The 24,660-nt window shown below is 47.7% G+C and overlaps 1 protein-coding gene across 1 annotated transcript in view; it reads right to left on the reverse strand.

Annotated features, from left to right (window-relative positions):
* Positions 1 to 24,660, reverse strand: part of CACNA2D2 (calcium voltage-gated channel auxiliary subunit alpha2delta 2) — a gene marked incomplete in the record, with an annotated part of 383,646 nt that overhangs the window by 20,504 nt on the left and 338,482 nt on the right. The window contains 16 exon segments of the mRNA XM_036738955.1: positions 658 to 734; positions 2,556 to 2,617; positions 2,823 to 2,894; positions 3,336 to 3,407; positions 3,571 to 3,645; positions 3,765 to 3,839; positions 4,349 to 4,420; positions 4,658 to 4,747; positions 5,451 to 5,500; positions 6,122 to 6,200; positions 6,602 to 6,709; positions 7,817 to 7,975; positions 8,610 to 8,709; positions 9,000 to 9,050; positions 21,873 to 21,930; positions 22,064 to 22,195. Of these exon segments, the coding sequence (XP_036594850.1) occupies positions 658 to 734; positions 2,556 to 2,617; positions 2,823 to 2,894; positions 3,336 to 3,407; positions 3,571 to 3,645; positions 3,765 to 3,839; positions 4,349 to 4,420; positions 4,658 to 4,747; positions 5,451 to 5,500; positions 6,122 to 6,200; positions 6,602 to 6,709; positions 7,817 to 7,975; positions 8,610 to 8,709; positions 9,000 to 9,050; positions 21,873 to 21,930; positions 22,064 to 22,195 (1,332 nt within the window).

The following is a 24,660-nucleotide window of genomic DNA, read 5'->3' on the forward strand; positions in this document are numbered from 1 at the left end:
TTTACAGATGTGGAAACTGAGGTGAATAGAGGTTAAGTTATTTGCCCAGGGTCACACAGCAGTAAGTGTCTGAGACTGGATTCGAACTTAGGTTTTATTGACTCCAGGCCCAGTCCTCCATCCACTGGATGTCCCCAGAAAGGGGCAAATAGAGAGAATCCAGCTCCCCTCCCCCATGGGTCTGTGGGTGGAAAGTTAAGAGACAGAGAAAAGAAAACAGAGTGTGTAGCGGGGTGTGGGTGTGTGTAGTGGCAGGCCAACACAGAAGTACATGGAATGATAAGAACCAAACTAGAAACCATAAAAAGAATGATCTGAAACTAAAATCAGAGAAGAGGAGAATCATGCAACTTCGGGCTGACTTTCCAATGAGCTGGCTGCTCCCAGCCCCCGGCCCTGCCAGGTGCCCTGGAGTGAAGGGCAGGCAGGGGGCCTCCCTCCCTTGTGCTCCCTTCCCTGCCCTCCCCTGAATCCCCACTCCACTCTTCAAACGCTGCTTTTGGCCTGCTGTCGGCTGGGATGCCCCCGGTTTTTCTTTGGGCTGAGCAGTGTGAGTTTATGGAGCCCGCTGCTCAGATTGGGCTGGGGCTGAGGGGCCAGGGGCAGTGGGGGCAAGGAGTGGGAAGGGCGGCAGGCACAGGTGGAAAGGCTACTTACACTTGACCTGCAGGATCTGGTCACTGAGGTTGGCTTGTAGATAGAACGTGCTGTAAGGGGGCAAGACCAGCCCAAGGCTGGGGGAGACAGAGAAAAGAGGGGAGAGTCACTCACAGGGGAAAGTCCTAAGAGATCCCATGCTACTCTGTTGTCCCCATTTGGGCACTGCCTTGAGGAGGGAGCTCTGGGCTGGGCCAGGATATTTAACCCAGTTTGTAGCTCCTCACCCTTATCTGAAATACCTCTTCCCTGGGATGGCATCTGGTCCTAGGACATTAGGAGTATGGTCTACCTGGGGATAGGCCAACTGCAGCCTTAGATATCCCTGGGAAGTGTCCCAGGCTCATCCCCATCCCCAACTCAGCCCGGGATTCTGGGACTCTCCTTTGCCATCGGTGGCCTTGCCTTGGAGCTCTCTAAGCGACCCTCTGGATCACTGCCTCTAATGAGCGATTGGCCCACTGGGACTCCAGGCCTCCTCCCCTGGACCCTGAAGCAAGGTGGGAGGGAGGCCCCCTCCCCTTCTAGCCTGCTCTGGCAGGAAACTTGCGGCAGACTTTGAGAAGACACTTCAAGCCATCTGCTGATGCTTTCTCCATCTGGGTAGCAGCAAATTCACCAGAGAAGCAGAGTGAACACTTATCAAGGAGCTAGGTGGAGGGTGATCACAGGTGTGATGTTGGGGGTGGGAGAGATAACATAGCTTGACAGTTGTTGGTCTGCCACAACAACCTGCCATTTGGGGCATCAGACCTGTGTGACATGACGGCATGGTCTGATACTTCAAGTGTGGTGGGTGTGAGCATGTGGGCTGCTGCTCAGGGTGTAATAGTGCAGGCTCTTAGGCCGGCCAGGACTGGCTGAATGGAAGTGATTTCTAGGGTATGATAACATGGTTTATATTTGGGGTGTAGTGGCAGATAGAACTTCTGCTGGGTTCTTGATTACTGGGATAGGAAAATAATAAATACTTTAAGGTTTGTAAATTGCTTCTTTTATCATAACAAAGTAGGCAATATAAGAATTAATTATCCTAATTTTATAAAGAGACGTTAAGCCACTTGCACAGAATCCTTAAGTTTAGTACCTCATCCCCTATGGCGCTTTGCCTCTTAACAATGGCATGGTAGAAAGGTAGTATTGAGTGGGGTGATCTGATATCTGGGGCGGGGGGATAATATGACTTGGTATTTAGGTGGGAAGATGCAGCCTGATATCATGGGTGCGACACACAGCCAGCAGATCCTTGGGATGGGATGATGTTGTCTTCTATATGGGGTGTATCACTCACCTAAGATAATACAGCTTGATATCTGAGGGGTGATTACACGGCAGATACCAAGAATGCGATAATATGGCCTGAAATGGGGACATGGAGATAGTCTGATATCTGGCTGACATCTGGTATTCAGGGTGTGATGGAGGGAGTTTGAGGTACGGGATATGAAAATATAACCTAATCCTTAGGGTGTGAAGGCCTGTCACCCAGCACAGCTCACAAAGGCCAGCCTTGCCTGCTTGCCAGCTCAGCCCAGGGATTGGATGTCAGGGAGAGGTCAGAGGCTTCTCTCTCAGTCACTCTAGGCAGTGTGTGTGTGTGTGTGTGTGTGTGTGTGTGTGTGTGTGTTCAAGGGTGGGGTAGGCTTATTGACCTGAGGTAAGAAATGTCCTCAGGGGGAATAGGAGCTTTGTGAAAGCTGTGGACAGTGGGAAGGTGGGGGGATATGGGGGCTGGTCAAGACCATGTGGAAGGACTCCCAACCAAAGGGAACTGAAGAGGTTGGAAGAGGAACCCAGCTCCTCTCTTAGGATCCCAGGCTCTAGGGCTGGAGGATATCTCTTCACACATATCCCTTCCCTATCTGTTCCCTGCATCCCACCTTTAGGGCTCCCCTCACCTGTAGTTGGTACTTTTGATCGGGACCCAGGTATAGTTTCGAATTACTTCATCAATGTACCTCTGGAAGGGAAGGGCATGAAGTCAAAGGGGCAGGCAGGCAGGTAGGCAGGCAACGGAAGCCTCTTCCCCCTTCCCCCCACATTTCTTCTCCCCTTTATCTCCACCCCAGCCCCATCATCCCTCCTTTCCCCCTGCCCCATCATCCCTCCTTCCCCCATCATTCCTTCTTTCCCTTCCCATTCTTCTTCTCCCCCACCAATTTCACCTCATCTAGGGATTTGATGAGAGTCTTGATTTGTTTGTGCCCCCTTTTCCCATCAATCATGCTCTTTCGGATCTAAGGGGTGGTAAAGAGCACAGTGTGAGAACAAGGCAGGGGGTATGGGTGATTGGAGAGCAGAATGGGGGACAAGAGGCTATTTGCAGTGTAGGGGACTGGGTGGGACAGAGGATTGGGAGGAGTGAGAAGAGGGCCAGAGGAATGAAGGGACAGGCAAATAGTGGGATGTTACCTAAGTGGAGTAGAGAGCTGGGGAATGGGGAGGCTCTATTTGACTGGAGGATGGAGAGAGGAGGTGGGTGATGAGTGGGATGAGGGGGCAGAGAACCGGGATACTGTTGAACAGGTGATTGTTAGAGAAAGGCGAGGGGACAAAGTGGAAAGGGACAGCTGGAGCTTTGGGGGATAAGGACTGGGGAGAAGGGAAGGTGGGACAGAGGAAAAGGGAAATGAGAGGGGTATTAGGAAAAGAAGTGGGTGCTGAGGTCCTCCTCTCACCTCCTCCTTGTTTTCATCTTCTAGTTCAGCGTCAAGGAAGTCCAAAGTCACCGGCTCACGGAAATTGGTGATCTGAGGGAGAGGGTCACCACTCAGTGAGAATACAATGACTCTTCTACTGCCCTTAAGCGTGCTTCCACCCCTGGATAGCCAAAGAGTCCTTTCTTTGCCAGGATCTGGGCATCACCCTTTCCCTAATGTAGGGATGGCAAGGGGGTAGAAGTTTCTTTCTCACCTGGGGCTTCAGGTTAGGGTGGAGAAGGACATAGCCATTGAGGTCAATGGAGAATACGTAACCATTTGCGCCAAGCTGGAAGTGGAAATTGGAGGGTCATGTTTTGGTCCCTGGCTCAAGAATGATGGTAGAAGGAAAGAGAATATAGGGTTAAAACACGTCCTCCAGCCCAACTCAAGGTCCGATCCACTCACCGTGTAATTTGGCGTCAGCTTCTTGATATCATTCAGAGCCACATCGATGCCCATCACACCCAGGATTAGCTGGTTCTGGGGGCACAATTTTGCCGGGGTGAGAGCCATGAATAGGAGCAGGGAGCTAAAGCCACAGGCATTCACTCCACCTGTCTATCCTGACACTTGGGCTTCATATCTGGCTTTGTGCAATACGCCCACACCCATACTTGTCCATACCTTACTTCTCTCTCCCATCCCAAGTCCCAGAGCACTCTACCCACAGGCACAGAAAAGAACATGCTCTCCACTCAGAGGTCGACTCCAGCCCTCACACTTACCCACAGTGCCCCCTCCAACAGTCCCGGACATCTTCACTCTCCAGGTACAGACATTCTCTTCCCTCCTCATCTCAGTTACACAGATAGATACCCATTCTATCCCTCTGCCCACACTACCACCCATTCTCTCCTCCCTACTCCTAGGCATGCACACCTATATATTACATACAACCCACTCCACATGCACAAACACGTAGTGCATGTACACTCCTTCCCTCATATGCTTACACAAGCTCATGCACATTTATGCATCCACACACTTGCCTTCCTCTCCCCACTGCCATCCTGGGTCAGGTTGAACACAGGGAGGGTTCCAGTTACGACTAACCCCAGGCCCTGTGAAATGGGACAGGATAATATGGCATTTTGTGATCCTGCTTCCTTGGTGCCTACTCTCAACTGCGGAGCAGGTCTTGTCTGCCTCTTTGTTCAGGGCAGGGAAAGAGCACAGCTGAGCCCCATCACTCCCTCCTCCCTGGAGCACCCTAGGAGTCTCTGCTTGCTTTCCCTCAGGTCCCTGTGGGGTTGGCCCAGCCCTGACAGGATGACAGGTGTGGTGTGGGGCAAGCTTACCAGAGCATCTTCATACACATTGGTCCACTGCACCTGCTTGGCCTCATTGCCTGCGAGGACCATTGGCCTGCCCAGAACATCCAGGTACTCCTGTGAGGGAGGGGCACCACGAGGGTGGAAGGAATGGTAGGACTTAGAACTGTCCTAATCCAACACCTTCATTGTGTAGGTGAGGAAATAGGCTTGAAGGGACAAGCGACTTGCCCAAGGTCATGAGGCAAAAAGCAGCAGAATTGGTATTCACATCAACTTAAAATCAGTTCTCTTTCCACTGCGTGTGCTTGGGCTCCCTGCCCTGATGGCAGAGGAGCTGTGGCCTGGATATTCACATCCAGGCTCTTGTCCCTCTGTCTCCCTCTGAACAGGAGGGGGTCCCTAGCTGTTGATTCCTGGTGTTCCTTCGGTGGAATGATCCACTCAGCTGGATCTGGGCACTTTCTCATAGTGACCAGCAGAGGGCACTCCCACCCCACAGTAGGTGGTTGAGTTAAATCAGCCGAGCCTGCCTGAGTGAGACCTAGACCCTGGAGTGATTATTAACCTAGGACCAACTTTGCCGAGCTCAAGGATGCTGAAGTGTGTGTGTGGGGGTGTCTTTTGAAGAACTGGGTTCTAGGAAAGGAGGGAACCAGGGCGCCTAGATCCTGTTTGGGAGGGCTGCTGGGTTCTAGGATGGGTCTCTTTCCAGGTCTTTGCTTCTCTTGGACTTGTTTGGTTCTGCTACAGAGGGAGGGTGAGTGTATGTCTTGGGGATGAGGTTGAGGGCTTGAGGCTACAGTCCTTGTGAACTTACCTGTGTGTTGATTCGGATAGCCCCAATGGAGGGGATCTCAAAATAGTAACCTGTGGGGGAGAAGGGAAGTATACTTTGGGTTGGGGTGAGGAAGAAGAGTTTTCCTGATTTTTGCTGAGGGTCATGCGAAGGGCAAGTGGGTATCCAGGTGGGGTGTGGGGTGGCAAAAGGTGTGTGTGCTGAAGATACTCTCTGGGGACTGAACCTATTGTGAGTGGGGAGGAAGGGGAAGTTTGAGTGGGGATGGCGCATGCCTCAAGGATAGACCCCTCTCTGCTCCTACTCCGTATAACTAAAAGCAGCAACACCCCTCAGCTCCAGCTAGGATGAGACACAGCTGGGTCATACAGATAGGCAAATGGACACATAGACGGAAATATAGATACAGAGTGCTTCCCCACACCCATGGTGATCCTCCCCCCTCACTTTTGTTGGGGGACACAACAAGGGACAGTTTTGGGCTCATTAGAACATTTAGAATTTGAAAAACTCTTAACATAATTGATTGAAATCTTTCCACTTTATGGCTGAGGATACTAAGACCTAGGAAAGGTCAAAGACTCTCCCAGGGTCATACGTAAGCAGCAGAACTCAAATCTAAAGCCAGTGTTTTTCCTAATACACTATGCTGCTGTACTGTGGGTCAGGTCAAAGCAGGGCATAGAGGGTACCTTTATTGGCACAGGCCATCCACTGCAGGGGAGTGACATCATAGTTGTGTTGTCCGACAGAAAAGGTGAATACCCGAACCTGGGGACAAAGTAGGGAGGCTTATGGGAGTCTGACTCATAGCTTGGTCAGGGTTGAGACTCTTCTCATGTGTAGTGTAGGGAAGGCTAGTGGGAATGATTTTCCCCCTGTACATACATATGCATACATGTATACATGCATGTATATATATTCATACACATGCTCAAAGCTGTAGGACAAGAGAAAGCCAGTTCTGAGACTAGAGTCGGAGGAGCTTGGAGGGAGGTTGTTCAGGTGTTCTGAATTCCATGGGTGGTTGGTTGAACGGAAATGACTTTGGGAATGTTGTCACCTGACCATCTTGGCTGCCATTCCCCCGCCCTGCCCCCCTTCCTCACCCTTAAGAGAATGAGTGGGTGTTGTCCCCAGTGTCCCTGATTGGGGACTTCCATGTGCCTCACCGTCCTGTTGGGCCAGTTGTACTTCTCAAACACATCCTGCACTCTATCCTCTCCTCCATCGGTGAACATCATGATCATTTTGTTGCAGTTAGCTCGGGTGATGTTGGACTGGGCCAGCCAGTGGGAAGGAGAGGAGGTCAGTTGGGGGAGGCTCTGTCATATCTCCAGGCGGAGCCCTTGCCTCTTCTTCAGTCCTCCCCCTGCCCCCTCTTAGATACAACCCAAAGGATGCTTCGGCAAGAGACTCCTCAGTATGACAATCTTTCCCTTCCCCTAGAAGAGTGACTTCAAGGAATGAGACACGCAAGGGCCACCCTGTTCCAACAGGCTACACTGGGAGAAGGGTGGGCACAGAGAGCATCATTCTACTACTACCTTTGAACTAGAAATTATTCCCACCTTAGTTCTCCCATCAAAATGAAATGTCTTTCACTGAAATCATCCACAAATGTCCTGGCCGTGTTATTGTTCCTGCTACAATGAGCCCAACTATGCTGCCACCTAATTTCTCCCAGTGAAATGAGCCCGAAGCGCCTCTTTCCTGTTTTTTTCTTCTCCTCTGAACTCTGCCAGGATCAGCAATGAGATTTTCCTCCATTGCTAGGGCTACAAGTCTAGTCCTCAGACTTCAGCATCTCCCTGCCCCTCAGTCTTCCCATCTTATATTAACTCCTTGAGGGATGTACAGGGAACTGGCATCATGGCCTGAACTCCTTCTCACCTCTGAGCTCTCTGAGGGAAGTGCCTAACCAGCTATTCCCAGTGAGGAGAGATCTGGTTTCCACTAGGTAGGGCTGGTGAGAAGGGGGCTATGGGCGTGGTAACATTTCTCTTCCTCCTCCCTCCACTCTGAGCCGTGACCATTGGTGTCCATCCTTATCACAGGCCCATTCATTTTGATTTCCCTGGTGTCACCAGCTTGCCCCCAGAACCAATGTTCCACATTCTTTCCTCACAGTATCATGGGTGTGAGTCCTAGCAATGGCCCCCTCATAGACACAGAAAGGGCTCTGGGGAGGGGAATGTCCATAACATCTTCCTTACTGCTTTCTCAGACTCTGCAGGCTTAGCTTCCCCTCCCCCCAATCCCCAAACTCCCATCCCCAGGCAGTCAGCATGGCAGGTGTGGATGTGCCCTGGTGAGGGACTGAGGCTAGGAAGAAGATATCACTTGTGGTCAGAATCTTCTCTTCCCCTGAGCTAAGTGGGACTCACATTCTGGAGCTGGTCAAAGGCATATTCAAAGCCAGCCTTGTAACCTGTGGTGCCTTTTGCCACCATGTTCTGCACAGCTTCCTTGAAAACCTTTTTGTTCCGCACATTGGCCTGAACCAGGTGGTTGAAGCAGGACACAGGCTGGGCCTTCTCATTGAACTGGGGAAGCAGTGAGAGGGACATGAGGTTATCTGGAGAGCGCTCTGGAAGAGGCAGAGTTAGGAGAGGTCTGTGGGAAGGTTCAGGATTAAGGAGAAGAGGTTGAGAAGGCAGGAGGATCAAGGAAGAGTTGGGTTATTTTCCCATGAGAATATCTGAGTGGGAGTAAGGTTAGTAGGAAGGTGAATTAAGGTAGGAGAGTGTTCTTCCTTTCCTTTTTCTGCTCCTAAAACTTTGCCCTTCTCAAGCATGTATATTCATTTATCCCAAGTTTCTTCTCTCCCTCCCTGGCTGCTATAATTGGTGACTCAGAAGACAAAATCCCCCCAAACCCCAAACAAACAAACACCCAAGACAAAAAAACAAGGACATCTTCACTACCTGAGTTTTCAGGGTAGGAAGGAGTTCCTGAGGCTCTGGGAGCCCCTTGGTCAAAGGAGTTCTGTGTGATGTATAGATCTTATGGAGGAACCAGTGATTGCCTGGTTTTAAGGACCATGACTGGTCCCTTCTCTATGGCAGGTCTTGATTCCATCATCTGACCCTCAGTCTCTCTGACCCTGCCAAGGGGGCCTGCCTTTGGAGGATTCTCTACCCAATAGTGGGTCCCCATTCCCAGGCTTGGGGCACTGACCGAGGCCACATTGACGTAGTCATCATCAGATAAGGTGTCCAGCATCTCGCAGACAGATGTCTTCATCAGCCTCAGTGTCAGGCCGCTCACACTGCCACTTCTAGGGGGCAGGGTATAGATATGACTCAAGTACTCTTCCCCTTTCCCCCATTTTAGGGTTGGACATCAGCTTCCTGGCAGGCATTGGGGTCAGGGATTTTGGACAAGGATGCGGGGATCTTGGGACTTAGGGAGGATCCCTAGAATGGCACTGATGGAATTGAGGGAGGATCATTAGTTCAGTGGTCTACAGGGTCCTGATGCCAGAGGGGCCCGTGAATTCTGGCTCTGCCCCAGAGGCTGGAGGTGACCTAGCTCTTGGGCAGGGCCATTCCCTCACTGCTCACTCACACATCCACGATGATGACCATGTCCTTAGGAGAGGAAGCTCCTTGGATGTACCTGCCCAGGAGAGAGGCTGAGGTCAGGGCAGAGAGTCAGGGGATGTCTGGGTAGGGCTGGAAGATGGATTATGGGCAGATTTGGGGAAGGATGATAGAAACGAGATTCCAGAGGCTTTAATCACCTCTGCTTACCCACTGAGTTCTCTGCCCTATTTCATCTGCAGTTTGGACTTAGGGCACCTACCTGGATTGAACAGTATCTTGCAGGTAGGCGGGGGGCTTCTTCTGCCTCTAAAACCTTAGATTTATGCCCATTACCCTCCAGGACTTCTCCACTCTCCACTCTCCACTCTAAGCCAAGCTCATTATTTTTCTCAGTAAGCCTATTTCTTCTTCTACCTTTACTCTCTGCCACCACTCACCAAATCCCCCACATTCCAAATCTTTGAGTTATCTTCACCTTTCCCCTCTCTCTCCCCTCTTGTAGCCAATTAGCTAACAGATTCTCCTAATTCTCCTTCTACTACATCATGTGTTGCTTCTGTCATCTCTATTCCCATTGCCACCATGACGGTTCAGGTCCTCATTACCTCGACTACTATGGTAGCCCCCCTATAAGGTCTGCCCGGCTCTTCTCTCTGATTTATCCTTCATATCTCTTCCAGGACAATCTTTCTTATATGGATATTTGATAGATCTATGTGTAAAAAAGATCTCTAGTCTTTTCAGTTGTATCTCACATCACACTCTTCAACATACTAGACAGGAGGGGTTCCTAACATGGGTCCATGAACTTTTAAAAAATATTTTGGTAATTGCATTGCATTTCCTTGTAACTGGTTTCCTTTGTAATTCTATGTATTTTATTTTATGCATTTAACATTATTTTGAGAAGGGGTCCCTAGGCTTCACTAGACTGCCCAAGGGGCAGAATCTTGTCTCTGTGCTCAGGCTAAATTTCTGTGCCCTCCCGGCCCTGCAGCATTCTCCTTCTGCCTCTTTGTCTAGGATGTTACCTCTGTCTTCCTCCCACCTTCTGTTGAATTCCTATCCTTTAAAGACCAACTCAAATATAACCACCTCCAGGAAGCCTTTTGTGATTCCCAGTGGCAGCAATGACCTCAAATATCACGTAGCACTTGGTTTGTGCTTCTCTGATGTACTTATCACATAGCATGGTGTATCAACATAGTTCTGTCTTATCACTTTTTAAGACTCAGAGCTTCATGGGGGAGAGATGTCTTTTCCCAACTTTAGATCTCACCCAGCTTTCGGTGTAATACTTTGTACACAATAGGTGCTTAATAAATATTTGTTGAGTTGAGCTGAATTGAAGATGCAGTCAGTGGGGGCAGGGGAGCCTGAAAAGGGGGTAGGGAGAGATGTCCAGAGATAAATCTAAAGCAATCACAGGGTAGTGAAGAGAGAGAGAGAGAGAGAGAGAGAGAGAGAGAGAGAGAGAGAGAGAGAGAGAAGAAGAAGAAGAAGAAGAAGAAGAAGAAGAAGAAGAAGAAGAAGAAGAAGAAGAAGGAGAAGAAGAAGAAGAAGAAGAAGAAGAAGAAGAAGAAGAAGAAGAAGAAGAAGAAGAAGAAGAAGAAGAAGAAGAAGAAGAAGAAGAAAAAGGAGGAGGAGAAAGGAATAAAGAGAGTCACAGAGAAACAGAGACAGAAAGAACAGAACAGACCAGAGCTCTTCAGGCTACCTATGGCAGCACAGATTTCACGGGTCTCAGGAGGTCAGGGAATGTCTATAAATTCAGATCCTGGATGCTGGTCCAGCTTGTTCTTTATAGGACCCCCAATTATTTTAACAGTTAAACATTTTTTAGCAATGACTTGGATGAAGGCATAGATGGAATGCTTATGAAATTTGCAGATGACAAAAAGGTAGGGGGAGAGCTAAACAATGGTTAACAGGGTCTAGATTCAGAAAGATCTCATCTTGCTAGAAAATGGGATAAATTAAATATGATGAAATTTGATAGAAGTAAGTGTAAAGTTCTACATAGCTTCAAAAAAATCAGTCAAATATAGGGTGGGGGAGGTGTGGCTGGGCAACTTATTATTCTTGTGAAAAATGACTTAGGGTTTGAATTATCAGTGTCATATGATAACCAACAAGCTGCTGAGATCTTCCGTGGCAGCGAGGGGCACACAGTGTGCTGAACCAGCAAGAAGCTGCTTCTGCAATTCTCTGTGCTGCTCAGACCTCATCTAGAACACTGGATTTGGTGCTGGGGAGCATGTTTCAGGAAACACACATAAGCTGGAGTGTATCTGGAGGAGAACAGTGAAGATAGTGAAAAGACTGGAGAATGTGGAGAGTATGAGGAATGAAGAGATGTAATTGAAGGTATTGGGGATGCGCATTCAGCCTCAATGTATATATGGGAGGCATTGATCTTGTCAAATACTTGAAGTACTTTTATGTGGAGGAAAGTGGACTTATTGCTTGGTCTCAGTACTAGTATTAATTCACAGCACAATATAGTTAGTACTATTTTACAGATAAGGAAACTGAGGCTTAGAGAGAGTAATTTGTCCAAGGTCACAGAACTCTGAAATAGCAGAGTTGGGACTTTGAACTCAAGATCTCTGACTCCCATTATGGTATTCTATCTACCACATCACAGCTACTGGCCCAAGGCCATGCACTGATAACTCTTCCTTCCCTCAGTCTGCCTCATGAAAGATCCCCAGTACCTTGGAACTCTGTTCTTTGGGTCCCTAAAGGCATGAGGGACACTGGATTCCATCCCCATTTTCCTCCAGCCAATCCCTTTCCCCTGGAGAGAAATGAACTCTATGACTCTCTCAAATTTCACTAGAGATACAGACACTGGTCATTCCACTCCTCCAATGCCTTGAGTGTAGGGACCAGCTTTTCCCCCTTGATGTCCTCCAGTGCCTAGCACAATAATGTTATAATCACTACATCAACATGGCTTCGTAAAGTTTGCAAAGCCTTTTACATTTATCATCTCATTTGGTCCTTACAACCACTCTGTGAGGTAGGTGATATTATAGTCCCCATTTTACAGAAGTGAACATTGAAAAGTTAGAGAAGACAGAGAGGTTAAGGGATTTGCCCAGGGTCACACAGCTAGTGAATGTCTGAGGCAGATATGAACTGAGGTTTTTCCTACTCCAAGACTAGCCTTCTAATGGCTTTGTAATAGGATTGGATAAGGGTTTGTTAGTATCTTTTCCTATTGCTAGATTAGGATGAGCCCCCTGGAAAAACTCTGTGTGTATGTGTGTGTGTGTGTGTGTGTGTGTGTGTGTGTGTGTGTAGGGGCAGGAGGATGGAGCTGAGGCTAGCCCCCAACCCTCCATCCTAAGCGCTACTGAAGGTGGAACCACCATCTCTGTGGCAGTCTGAATGATTTGCTGGAGCTGTCCAGCTCCTGGGGAGAGGAAGGGGATGCGAGGACCTCCCAGCGGTATGAGATAGGGTCTAAGGGCCCTGGGGTTGTGTATTTATTACAAAGGTTGGGGAGGTGGGAAGCTGCCTTTTCCTGGGGGATTGAGTCACTCAAGCTCTACATTATTCAAATCAAAGAATTAAGTGTCCACTTGCACGGGTGCAGGATTCAAAGATGAGAAAGCAAGAGTCCTGTCTTCAGGAAACTTGCATTCATTTAACTGCCATGATCTAGCACTGTACTTGGAGTCAGAAGCTTCAGTTAATGAATTCTTTCTTGATGAACACGTATATGATCTTGGGCAAGTCACAACCTCCCTGGGCCACAATTTCCTATTCTGTAAAATGTTGGACTAGGTAATCTTCAAGGTCCACCCTAGCTTTGGTGTGACTTTTATTCTATCAAAGAATGACCTTTCTTTTACCATTGGTAGTAATGGTTAGCCACTGTTATTGTTTTTTTGAATCAGGTTTTTGTTGTAGATCTGGACCATAGACATTGAGGGTGGGCATCCTGAGAGTTGGGGAGGGGTGGGCAGAGCTCAACCTGAACCCCACAGTTGTTATATCAGCACAAGGATCACAAATTTAGAGCTAGGAAAGGGACTTTGGAGACAATCTGGGCCAACCTCTTCATCTTGCAGATGGAGAAACTGAGTCTCAGAGAAGCAACATGACCTGCCCAAGGTCACACAGGTAGTAAGCAAAGGAGTTGCTCTCTGCCTCCAAGTTCAGTGTATCTGCTGCCAAATCACACTGTTCTTAATCAGGGTTCTGCCAAGTCAACCTTTCTGTGTTTGCTTCTCTCCAAGTTCCCTAGTATAGCTCCTCTTGAGAATTCCCAGCCCTGTCTGGGCTGAACTAAGAAGGGGAAAGGAGTTGGTTGCTGTGGGGCCAGGACAGAGAAACTGGGTCTCTTTGGGTGATATGGTTACATCAGGAACCACCTAGATTGGAAAGAAAGGGGTAAAATGTGGGACAAGACTGGAATAGCCATAAATGCTCATTCCCAGAGTCTGGGGCTTTTCCTCATACCTCTCTCCAGAGGCAGCAGAGCACAGTGGATAGGGCACTGTTAGAATTAGGAAGACCTGGATTCAAATCCTGCCCTAGAGATTTACTAGCTATGTGACCATGAGTAAGTTACTTAAACCTCTTTGTGCCTTAGTCTCCTCAAATGTAAAATGAGTAGGTTGGACTAGATCAAAGTTTCTTAACCTGGGGATAGATTTCAGGAGAAAACAAAATTACCTTTTTATTTTCATTAACCTTTAATTGAAAATTAGCATTTCCTTTCATTATGAATGTAGGCAGCCAATGCATTTTTGAGAAGTGGATCATATGCTTCGCCTACTGCCAGATGGGTCTATGACACAAAAGAGGTGAAGATTTCCTGTCCTTAGATGGTAACATGGTAGGGTGGGAAGGTTTTGGGATTTGGAGTCCGAAGACCTGAGTTCAAATCCTCGCTCAGTTGTCTCATCTATAAAATAAAGGTTTGGATGAGTTGTTCTCTAAGGTCCTTTCCAGATCTAAATCTATAATGATTTATTCCAACCCTCTCATTTTTCAGGTGGAGAAACTGAGGCTTTGGAGTGACTTGTTCAAGGTCATACACTGGGTTAATGCAGACATGAGACTAGGACTTAGATGTGACTCCTGGTTGTGCTCCTGTTAAGAATGGATGAGTTAAAACAGTCATTCAACTGTGCATACCCTTTGCCCCAGTGAAACCACTAGTTGGTCTATATCCCAGAGAGAAAGAGATCAAAAGATGAAGAAAAAGACCCACATGTACAAAAATATTTAAAGCAGGTTTTTTGTAGTGGCAAAGACTTAGACACTGAGGAGGTGCCAGTTAATTTGGGAATGGTTGAACTAATTTATGACACATGAATGCAATGGGATATTGTAAATGCTGTAAGAAATTATGAAAGGGATAGATCTTTATGAACTGATGCAGAGTTAAGTAAGCCAAACTAGGAGAACAATTTATACAATAACAACAACATTGTCAAGGCAAACAACTCTGAAAGACTTGAGGACTCTGATGCAGTGATGAACCATGATCTCCAAGCTTTGATGATGAAGCAGGCTACCTGCCTCCAGATAAAGGTGAGGGCCTAAGGGTATAGAATGAGAAACATGTATTTTGGAAATGGCCAATGTGAGAATTTGTGTTAGCTTGATTATGCATATTTATTACAAAGGTTTTGTTTGTGTGTTTTTATCCCCATGGGCAGTAGATAATAGGAAGAGAATACTATAGATTTTTGTTAATTAGAAAAATAAAATAAAAATTTAAAAAAGAGTTACTATACTGTACATACCCTTTGACTTAGTAATACCACTAGTAGACCCAGGTCCCAAAGAGATCAATGAAAGAGGAAAAGGACAAAAAATATTTACACTCTTTTCGTGGTAGCAAAGACATGGAGATTGAGGAGGTGCACATTAAGTGGGGAACAGTGAATAAATTGTGGTACACAAATGTAATGGAAAACTATTGTGCTGTAGGAAATAGTCTAAGGATCAGTTTCAGAGAAACCTGGGAAGTCTTGTTTGTATGAACTGATGCAGGGTGAATTGAGAAGAACCAGGAACAAATTTATACACTAACAACAACATTGTTGAGACAAATAACTTTGACTTAAGAACTCTGATCAATGAAGAGACCTACCATGATTCCGAGGATTGATGCTAAAGCCAGCTGCCCACCTCCTGACACAGAGGGGATGGACTCACGATACAAAAGGAGATATGTATTTTTGATTATGACCGATGTAGGAATGTGGTTTTACTTAGCTGTGCTTTTTTTAAAAAAAGGATTTTGTTTTTTCTTTTCCCAGTGGAGGGGAAAGTGGTGAGGAGAGGGAAAAATGCTTATTAATTGAAACAAAATAAAATAAATATTGAAATGAAAAGAAAAAAAAGAGGGCAGATAGATAATGGGAAATAGACAAGAATGATCAAACTGCTTAGCCCTTGGGTCTCAATTCACCGATAGATCAAAGAAATCAAGGGAGAGTGGGTGTCTTTGTAAAAGGGAAAACAGTGAGAAACCCATCTTACCCTCTTAGCCCAGCATATAAGACTTTCCTCCACCTGGCCCAGTCCTACCTATAATCTGACCTATCAGGACTCTGCTAGCCATACCTTTTTCTTCTTCAGCCAGGTAAGTCTCCTCATTGCCCCTTACATATGCCCTGCTCATATAGGGGAAGTAGCATGGCATAGAGGAAAGACCACCAAAACTGGAGTCAGAGACTGGTGTTTAAATCTCTCCTCTGATACTAGTTGTGAGCCCTTGGGCAAATCACTTGTCTCTGAGTCTCATTTTTTTCATCTGTAGATGGGGATGGTAATATACTACCTACTTTGAAGCACTCTACAAAACTTCAAGGCTACAGGAATGGGAGCTATTATAGTCTCTACTTTCTAAGCTTTCGCTCAAGATGTTTCCCTTCCTTCTCCCTCATCTCTCTAATTCTTGGCAATCACCCAGTTCATGTCTCGCCTCCTCCAGGAACCAACCCCCCACCCCCACAACCCATTGCTTCTAGGAAGACCATTCTAGTTTCCCTGGGTCTCTCCACTCTCTCTGAATGTCTCTAGACACAACATATTCGGCCTCATATTGTGAGATAGATGCTCTCTCTTCTTCCTCTGTCCCTGCTTCCTCCTTACTCTTCAAGAGGAGGGCTTCAGTCTGGTTTTTCTCTGTCTCCCCATACTGGGAGCTTCCTGAGAGCAGGGCCCTTGGGTCTTTCTCTGCTGTCTGTCTTCTTGACAGTCAGGCATGTACAGAACTAGATGCTGGGCTGATGGGACCTGCTTCCTTGGAGCTGGGAGGGGTGGTAGCATAGGCACCTCAGTGAAGAATGCTTTAATCTGTGAGGGTTGTTTGAGACAGAAATGAGAAAGAATCTAGATTTCAAGAGCCTGAGAGAGCCCTGGGGCAGAAAGAGTTTGGCTGGCCTTGGGTACTGGAGACCTCTAGACCTTAGGTACTGAGTGACATTTGTGTCCTGGGCTGGACATGACTGAACTATTTCTCTTTGTTTCTGGGTTAGATAGTCTGGGTCAGAAGCCCTTTCCTCACCAGAAGGGGAACTACTGAGTTCATATCAATGAGTCAGTGTTTGAGGGAGTTGGCAGGAGACACACCAGATTCACCAATATCTCTATAGCTCCGGCCACAAGAAGGACTCTTCTGTGGTTGAGGAGGAGCACCAAACAGTCTATCACAGCTCCTGCTGGGGATGGAGGTATCAGGGATATTCTAGAGGCAATCATTTCCCCAGGAAGTAGGCACGGGTAAAATTGTTGTGGTACAGTACTTTTCAGTCATGTCTGATTCTCTGTGACCCCATTTAGGGTTTTCTTGACAAAGTCACTAGAGTGTTTTGTCATTTCCTTCTCCAGCTGATTTTACAGTTGTGGAAACTGAGGCAAACAGGATTAAGTGACTTGCCCAGGGTCACACAGCTAGTAAAGTGTCTGGGGCCAGATTTGAACTCAGAAAGATGAGTCTGCCTGACTCCAGGCCCCCAGTCCATCTATTGTGCCACCTAGCTGCCTGCAATGGACAGAAGACAGCCTGCTTATCCAGGCCCCCAGTCCTGGTTTTCCTGGGAGGTAGAGTGGGCCACAGGCCTGAAGTGTCCTTTCTATTGCAAATAATTCCTGTAATAAGGGAGGAGAAGATGACTGGACAAATGGTAATGACTTCACAAAAGTCTTCCTAGTAGAAAAGGAAGAGATATTATAGTGGTCTCCAGATGCTGTTGTAAAAATTATGAATGTTTGCACATCACCCAGACCCCTTGGGCTGCTTCTCTGTCAGATTTTCTTTTTCCATGAGTAAATGCATGACTTTGCAATAGGGTTGTTTCATATAAAATGAACCATAAAATGGTATGAAAAGACATTGGGACATCTTGCCAGCCGTCACAGTGATGGCTGGGGCTGGGGCTGCCTCATTGGGAGTGGACCCAGCTCCCTTACTCAAGCCCTAACCTAGACTCAGCTTCAGAGAGCATCCTGTGAGCTTTGGTGCCACCTTCTACTGCCCATGCTCCTTCTGGCCACAGGAACAGAGTCCCTCAACTAGGAATCCCAATGCAGTGGTATGATGTGATCATGGATCAGTTGTTGCCTCTTCTTGGTCTCAGCTTTGCCATCTGGAGGGTGGCAAATACTGGTCACGGATACGCCGCGTTTTTCTGTGTATGTGGGAATAAGTAGATCTATGTGTTTGAGTAGATGTCTATGTAAATATGGCTGTATACATGTGTCCACGTGCAGGTACATGCCTATGTCATGATCCCAGCCCATGTACATATGTCCCATTGCATGGGGATGTGAATGTGTGCTCGCGGTTATGTGTGTGCTTGTCTACACATGTATTGGAGTCTTTATCAGTGTGTGCATGACTCTGTGGGCACAGGTACGACTCCACTCTTCATAACTAACAGCAGGCTGGGGAGGTGACAGATATTGCCTGCCAAGGAAGCCTTCTTATTAGGGGAGAACGTTTTTGGTCATTTGATACACAAGATAAGGGTCTGCATAACTGCAGTGACACCTTGATCCCATCGATGCCCACTGATCTGCCAGGTGGCTGGGTAAGACTCTCTTTTCTGCCTCTACAGGTTATGAGCCCTTAGTGACAGAGGATCTTGGGTGCCTAGCTGACAGTGGAGAGCCCACTGGACTAGGGGAAATGAGAGCTGCTTAGCTCTAGCTTTGTTCGCACCCCTGTCCCTCTGCCTGTCTCCTGGCCTCGATGTCAGGATGGCCTGATTGTGAAGTTACATGGCAGTGCTGTTAACAGCCTCTACTTGGTTAGTTGTTGGTTGGACTGGAGTAGCCATGAGGAAAGGGCTTTACTAACCTACCAAGGGCAGAGAATAGGACGATGGGGAGACTGAGAGTTTAGTGGGGAATAATGAGCTGTCTAGTTATCCTCAGGGTTCAAGTCCTAGCTATTCCCTACCCAACAAAGTCTCACAGAGCATGGGCCTTGAGGAAAGTGCTAGGAATAGGGGATAGGGCAGAGAGGGGAGTTTGGGTCTGAGGATGGGAGCAAGATATTTTTTTGGGTAGAATTATAGGGACGCCCTCTAGTGACAGAGGCCAGAGGCATCAGCAGGTGCTTTTTCCTCCCATTTTCTTCCCTCCTTTTCTCCCTTATCCAACGTGTAATCTGGAGACTGGACCTTTTGATGCTGGAGTTTGGGGGAAAACTCTTTCTCTACTGATGCATCTCCCACCCTGGCCTCTGCTTAAAACTACAGCTCCCCCAGCTGTGCTCTTGGAATTGCCCCAGAGTAGCAAAGGCAGAGCACCTTGGGGGCATCTTGGAGGCTCACTATCCGACAGAAGAATTGGATGCCCTGAGAAACTACAGTAGTTTGAGAGCTCAGAGGGATCTTTTCAGCAGGGGGGCAAGGAAGCAACAGGGACACGAGCTCCTGAACACTGACTTGTTGGACCCCAGATCCCTGGGGACCAGGCATTCAGATTCGGATTGTTTGGAGTAGCCCCCTAGATTGGGAGTTCCAAGAGGACAGGAGCTGATCACTTCTATTTAATATTTGTAGCTCCCTAGGACCAAGCACAGTTCTGAATATAGAAACCACTTCAAAAATATTTGTGAGTATGCCCAGGGACTACAATAATGTAAATGCAAAGAACAAGAAAATGACAGAGTGCTGGTTAAGTATAACGGCCAAGCTTGGCTTCGCTGATGAGTTGAGAAAATGCATCTTCCTCTTTTCTTTGTAGGGTGTGGGTGGTGGGCTTGGGGATTGGGGGCGAGGGTGATGGGGGTTGGGAGTGGACAATGATTATGGGTGTGGATATTGCACAGATTTTTAGACATGGTTGGTTTTGCTGAATTCTTCCCCTCCACCCCTCCTTTTTTGGAGGGGGGAGGCAAGGCAGTTGGGGTTAAGTGACTTGCCCAAGGTCACATAACTAGTAAGTGTGTCAAATGTCTGAGGCCAGATTTGAACTCAGGTCCTCCTGACTCCAGGGCTGGTGCTCTATTCATTGCACCACCTAGCTGCCCCCCCCCAACCCCATTTAAAAAAATCTTTGTTAAGAAGAATGGTTTTCTAGATGGGGAGAGAGAAGGGATGTGTTTGGAAATGAATGTGATGAACCAACACAAAGCATCAGTAAACACTGGAAAATGTTTGTTGGAGTTAAAGTTGCAGCCAAGTTTCTGGGACTGCAGCTGACCCCCTCCCCCTCCCCTCACCCTCCCATCCAATGCCCACATTCTGTTCTGTTTACCCAGAATGTTAGAACTTGCAGGGATTTAGGGGTGAGAGTGGAGAGCAATGTAAGTAAAAGGGACAGGGGCTGGTGGGGCTTCCAACCCAGGGCACAGACTCCATACTGACTGCCTGGGAGATTAAGTCAGTATTGCCTCTTTTGGAGGCATTGTACTAAGTGCTGGGGGTACAAAACATGGTCCGTGCCCCCGAGGAGCTAATTTTGTCTCCCCTAAGGTATTTAGTCCTGGGGTTCCTTAGTATAAGAGCATTTAGGTGGTGCAGAAGATAAAGCACTGAACCTGAAGTCAGGAAGACCAGAGTTCAAATCCAGCCTCAGACCCTTACTAGCAGTATGACCCTGGGTAAGTCATTTAATCCTGCCTCAGTTTCCTTATCTGTAAAATGCAGATTGCAATAGCACCTGCCTCCCAGGATAAAGTGAGATGAGATTTGTAAAGCATTTTGCAAACCACAAAGTGCCACATAAATTATCATTGCTGTTTTCAGGCAAACTCAGGACTTGGTACCACAAAGAGAGGATTTCAGGGAGCGAATATTCCATTCGAGGTGGGAGGTGGAAGAACAGTCCTTCTTGGGTTCTTAACTCTCCAGCTCCCAATGTATGGTTTTGAGAACTGAGTTGCAAGTTTCTGGCTTCCTAGCCATGGAAAATGAGTATGATTGGTGGCATATCCCCTCTCCATGTTTTCCCAAAGGGCCTTTTCCTTTGGCTAACTTCCTCTCTCTAGTTTTCCTTTCCCCTCCCCTCAAAGAAGGCTTCAGAGACAACTTTCGTTGCTCCTTGGTTACATGAAGGGATTGTGATGGCGGTGGTGATGGGGACACTCATGTAGGGCTCGTCCATGTGGCCATTGATTTCAGCAAAAGGGTGTGGGTGAGGATGGCTAGGCTGGTTTGGCTTTGCTGGAGAGAGAGCATCTAGACCCTGAGAAATTCCTTTCTCATCTTGGATTACTCTCTGCCCCTTCCCGGAGAGGAAGGAAGGGAAGAAGAGAGAGGCTAGACTGGTCTAGATGGTGGGGATGGAGATGAGAATTGTGGGGAGGGGGAGGGCGGAAAGCTGCAGCCCGGGTGCCCCTGCCTGTGTTATTGTATCCATTTTCCAGTGGCAACGATGTGTGAAATGAAAATTGGACAGAGTTGGCTGCTCCCTGCTCAGAGGGCTGGGATATCATAGAGGGAGAAGGGGACAGAGAGAGGGAGAGGAAGGCAAGGGGAGGGAGAAGAAGGCAAGGGGGAGAGAGAGAGAGGGAGGAGGAAAGAATGACAGAGAGAAAAAGAGCCAGTGAAGTAGTGAGAGGGAGATGGAGAGAACGAGCAAAGGAAAGAGAGTGAAAGAAGAAGGAAGGAGAGAGAGGGAAAGAAGAGAGAATGAGAGAAAAGGAGAGGAAGAAGATAAGGAGGAACAAAATGAGAAGGGAAGGAAGGGAAGCAAGGAAAGAGGGGTCAAATAAAAGATAGAGGAGAGAATATGGGAGAAGAGGGGGATGGAGAAAGAAAAAGAGAGAGCAGGAAAGAGAAAGAGAGGAAAGAGGGAGAGCACACAGTAGGCATTTAAATGCTTGTTGAATTGAGGAGGAATAGCATGAGAGACAGAGAGGAAGAGGGAGGGAGAGAATAAGAGGGAGAAAAGTTAGGCAGAGGAGGGAAAGAGTGAGGGGGAGAGGGAGAGAACAAAGGAGAGAAAATGAAAGGGGGAAAGAATAGGAGGGAGAAAATGAGGAAGGGAGGAAAGGAGAGAGGAGGGCCAGAAAAAGGAATGGGAATAAGAGGTGACTACACCTTAGGCAATCAGTAATGGGTTTTGAATGAATTAAATTGAATTGAGAAGGGAGATAGAGAGAATGAGAGAAAGAAAGAGAGAAAGGAAGAAGGAGAAAGGTAGAGGGAAAAAGGGAGACAGAGAGAGGGAACGAGTGAGAAGGAGGAAGAAGTAGGCAAAACAAGGGAAGAAGTAGATGGAGTGAGTGTGGAAGACAAAGTGGGAGAAGGGGAGAAAGAGAGAAAGGGCTGGGGGTTTGTGCTGCTGTTTCAGGGATAGGAGGCAGAGAATCAGGTAGGACGTGAGGGTCCCAGCCCAACTTCAGGCTCCAGGGTGGTTGGACGGACCCCACCCACTCCCCATCCACCTTCGAGTGCCCCACACTTACCAGGGTCTCCGGCGAACATCGTACAGGTCAATCTTTTTTGGTGCTCTCCAAGGTGTAGCTGTGGGGTAGGGTGGAGCAGAAAGAGGCTGAGAGCACTGCGGTTTGGGGCAGGGTCATGAGCCAAGGGGATGTGGTTCAAGGAAGGGTAGAAATCCCTGGGGCTGTGGGTCCTCATCTCCCCAGATACCCACCTGGGTAATATCGGGTAACCCCTGTAGCACTGCCAAAAACCTGCCACAGCAGCGATGGGTCCTCCTTCCGGTTCTCTACAAATACATCTTCCAGGGCTTCTGTCCAGTTGAGTTCATTCAGGATCACTGTGGCTGTGGACAGAGGAGGGAAAGGGCTGTGGGCACTCTGACCCCATCCCACATGGTAGGGGTTGAGAGACTAGGACCTGGGGGACACTGTGGGGAATGAGCAAGTCTTGGATGATCATAGCTACCTCTTGGGTAGGCTTTCTGCCGCCAATATCCTGTCCCATGCAACCTCTCCTTCAGAGGCATCTCATACAACCATAAATCTCACCATATCACATTCCTTCTCAAGAACCTACAAAAGGCTCCCCACTGCCTATGGGACTCCACTCAAAGTCTTGTTTGGCATTTAAGACCCTCTATAACATGGTCCTAACTTACTTTCCAGTCTCTCTGATTCTGCTCCCCAACAGCCTCTTCACTGATCCCTACATATGCCAAACTCATTCCCACCTTTGAGACTTTGCTAATGTTATTTTTTGCTGTTTAGAATATCCTTCTCATATGCTTCTTATCCCTCTCTACCCAGCTCTCAGCCATCTTTCTAATAAAATCCTACTTATCCTTCAAAGCCCAGTAAAGTCTCACTTCTCCCAGAAAGCCTTCCCCGATTTCCCCAACACCCCATGAAATCTCCCTTTTCTGAATTCCTATGGCACTCATGGTCAGAACCGCATAGGGCAGTTTATACCACTTGGCTGTTTTCTTCTCTGTGTGTGTGGGTCCACTTTCCCCTAGGCTATAAGCTCTCTGAGAGTGGGACCCGGGACACTTCCTTTCTTTTCTTCTCCCAGATTGTGAGCTCCCTGAGGACTGAGACCTGGTCTATTCCAACTCTGCAAATAAGGACATTTAGAGGCTCATCACTGCTTCCTATGATGGGGTGGAGTCAGGGCTCAGATTATTACCAGGGTCGAGCTCGTTTTGGTTTGGCAATCTGAGCTCATTTTTGGGCTGAGGTTAAGGGGTTAGTTAATGGCCAAGGTCCAGAGAACCTAGCATGTTATAGATCAAGCAGCTTCTGATGCATATGGCAAAGGAATCAGAGGTATCTATCCCCTTTAGGAATGGCCCCCTGAGACTTCTTGCACCCCTGAGCCTGTCTCAGAGAAGAGTGGGGCTGGCTCCAGGGCACTCACCCTACTCAACATGCACTGTAGGCCACTGGCCTGGTGCGAAAGCAATTAAGGGTCTGCTGATGGCCCTGGAATTATTCAGCTATTAAGGCAGCTGATAAGCTGGAAGCCATTGGGCTCCATGATTAATCAGCTGGGGCTGGGAGCATTCCTTGAGGAGGAGGGGATGGGAGTAGGATCATGTCTCTGGGAGAGGAGGTGCTGAACCAGGGCTGGGGCTGAGCTTAGGAAAGCCCTAGATCATAAATGAGCTCCAGAATAGACACATAAATACACCAACTTTGCTCACAGACGGGCTCACATAGATATACACGTCCAAGCACACACACACACACACACACACACACACACACACACCTGTCACCACTGACACACCATGATGCACGTGTATCCACAGCCTCTGACGCACAATCTGACAATGATATCCATTGTAAGAATAATCTCATGTCTCTATAACACAAGGAGTTCACTGTTCAAAAAGCCCCAAAACATCCACTATTTTATTGAGGAGCAGAGCAGGGATTACTATCCACTCTTATGGATGAAGAAACAAGCTCAGAAGTGGAAAATGACTTACCCAGTGTATTGGCAACCAAAAATGGGCTCATTAGCACTTAGTCAACAAGTGGCCTTGACTAGTTTGGCTTTTTCCCCTGAACTGAATGCTGTTTGTATGTTGGACTGGAGTAAGCTTGTCGGCCCCTTCACCTTGCTTCCCTTGCTTAAGCTGATGGAAAGAACCTGTGCTTTCCTGGTCAACCCCTTCACCTTGCTTAAGCAGATTGAAAGAACCTGTGCTTTCCCCAGCGTACCTTACACCCCTGCAGAAGCTGGATGGTTAAAAGCAGCTCCCGTTGGAGCCAGAGGCTGGTACAGCTACAGCCACAGCTACAGCCACAGCCACAGCCACAGTCGCAGCCACAGCCACAGCCACAGCTGAAGCAGGAGCTGCCAGTAGCAGAGCTGACCTACGGGAGGAAGCTGAACAAAGACTTCAGGCCAGTGGGTAATCTTATTACCATAGAGGGGGAAGCATGATTTTGCTTTACGAAATCATGCTTCTCTGTAGCCTCCTGGTTACTCTTTCAAGGCGTACTTATTGGGCCTGGAAGCTTTTGATCAATATATCAAAATGGGGTTGCTGGTTCATGGGTTGGTTACTGTGGAGCCTAAATATATGTTTTGATTCTTCTGCCTTCTACTTTGAGAGTTTCTTATATCCGGCGGTTCCGAACCTTTCAGACATGTTTATGATCCTCTTTGAGATTATAAACTCTGCCCTCCTAATACACCCAGTGAGTCTGGGGGACAACTGGAGCTACAAGTTAAGTGTTCTGAGTCAAAGGCCAGGATGCTTTCCATTTCATCATGCAAACATGCTGATAGCCACAGATG

This window comes from Trichosurus vulpecula, chromosome 9, assembly GCF_011100635.1.
Source record: "Trichosurus vulpecula isolate mTriVul1 chromosome 9, mTriVul1.pri, whole genome shotgun sequence".
NCBI classification, from domain to species: domain Eukaryota; kingdom Metazoa; phylum Chordata; class Mammalia; order Diprotodontia; family Phalangeridae; genus Trichosurus; species Trichosurus vulpecula.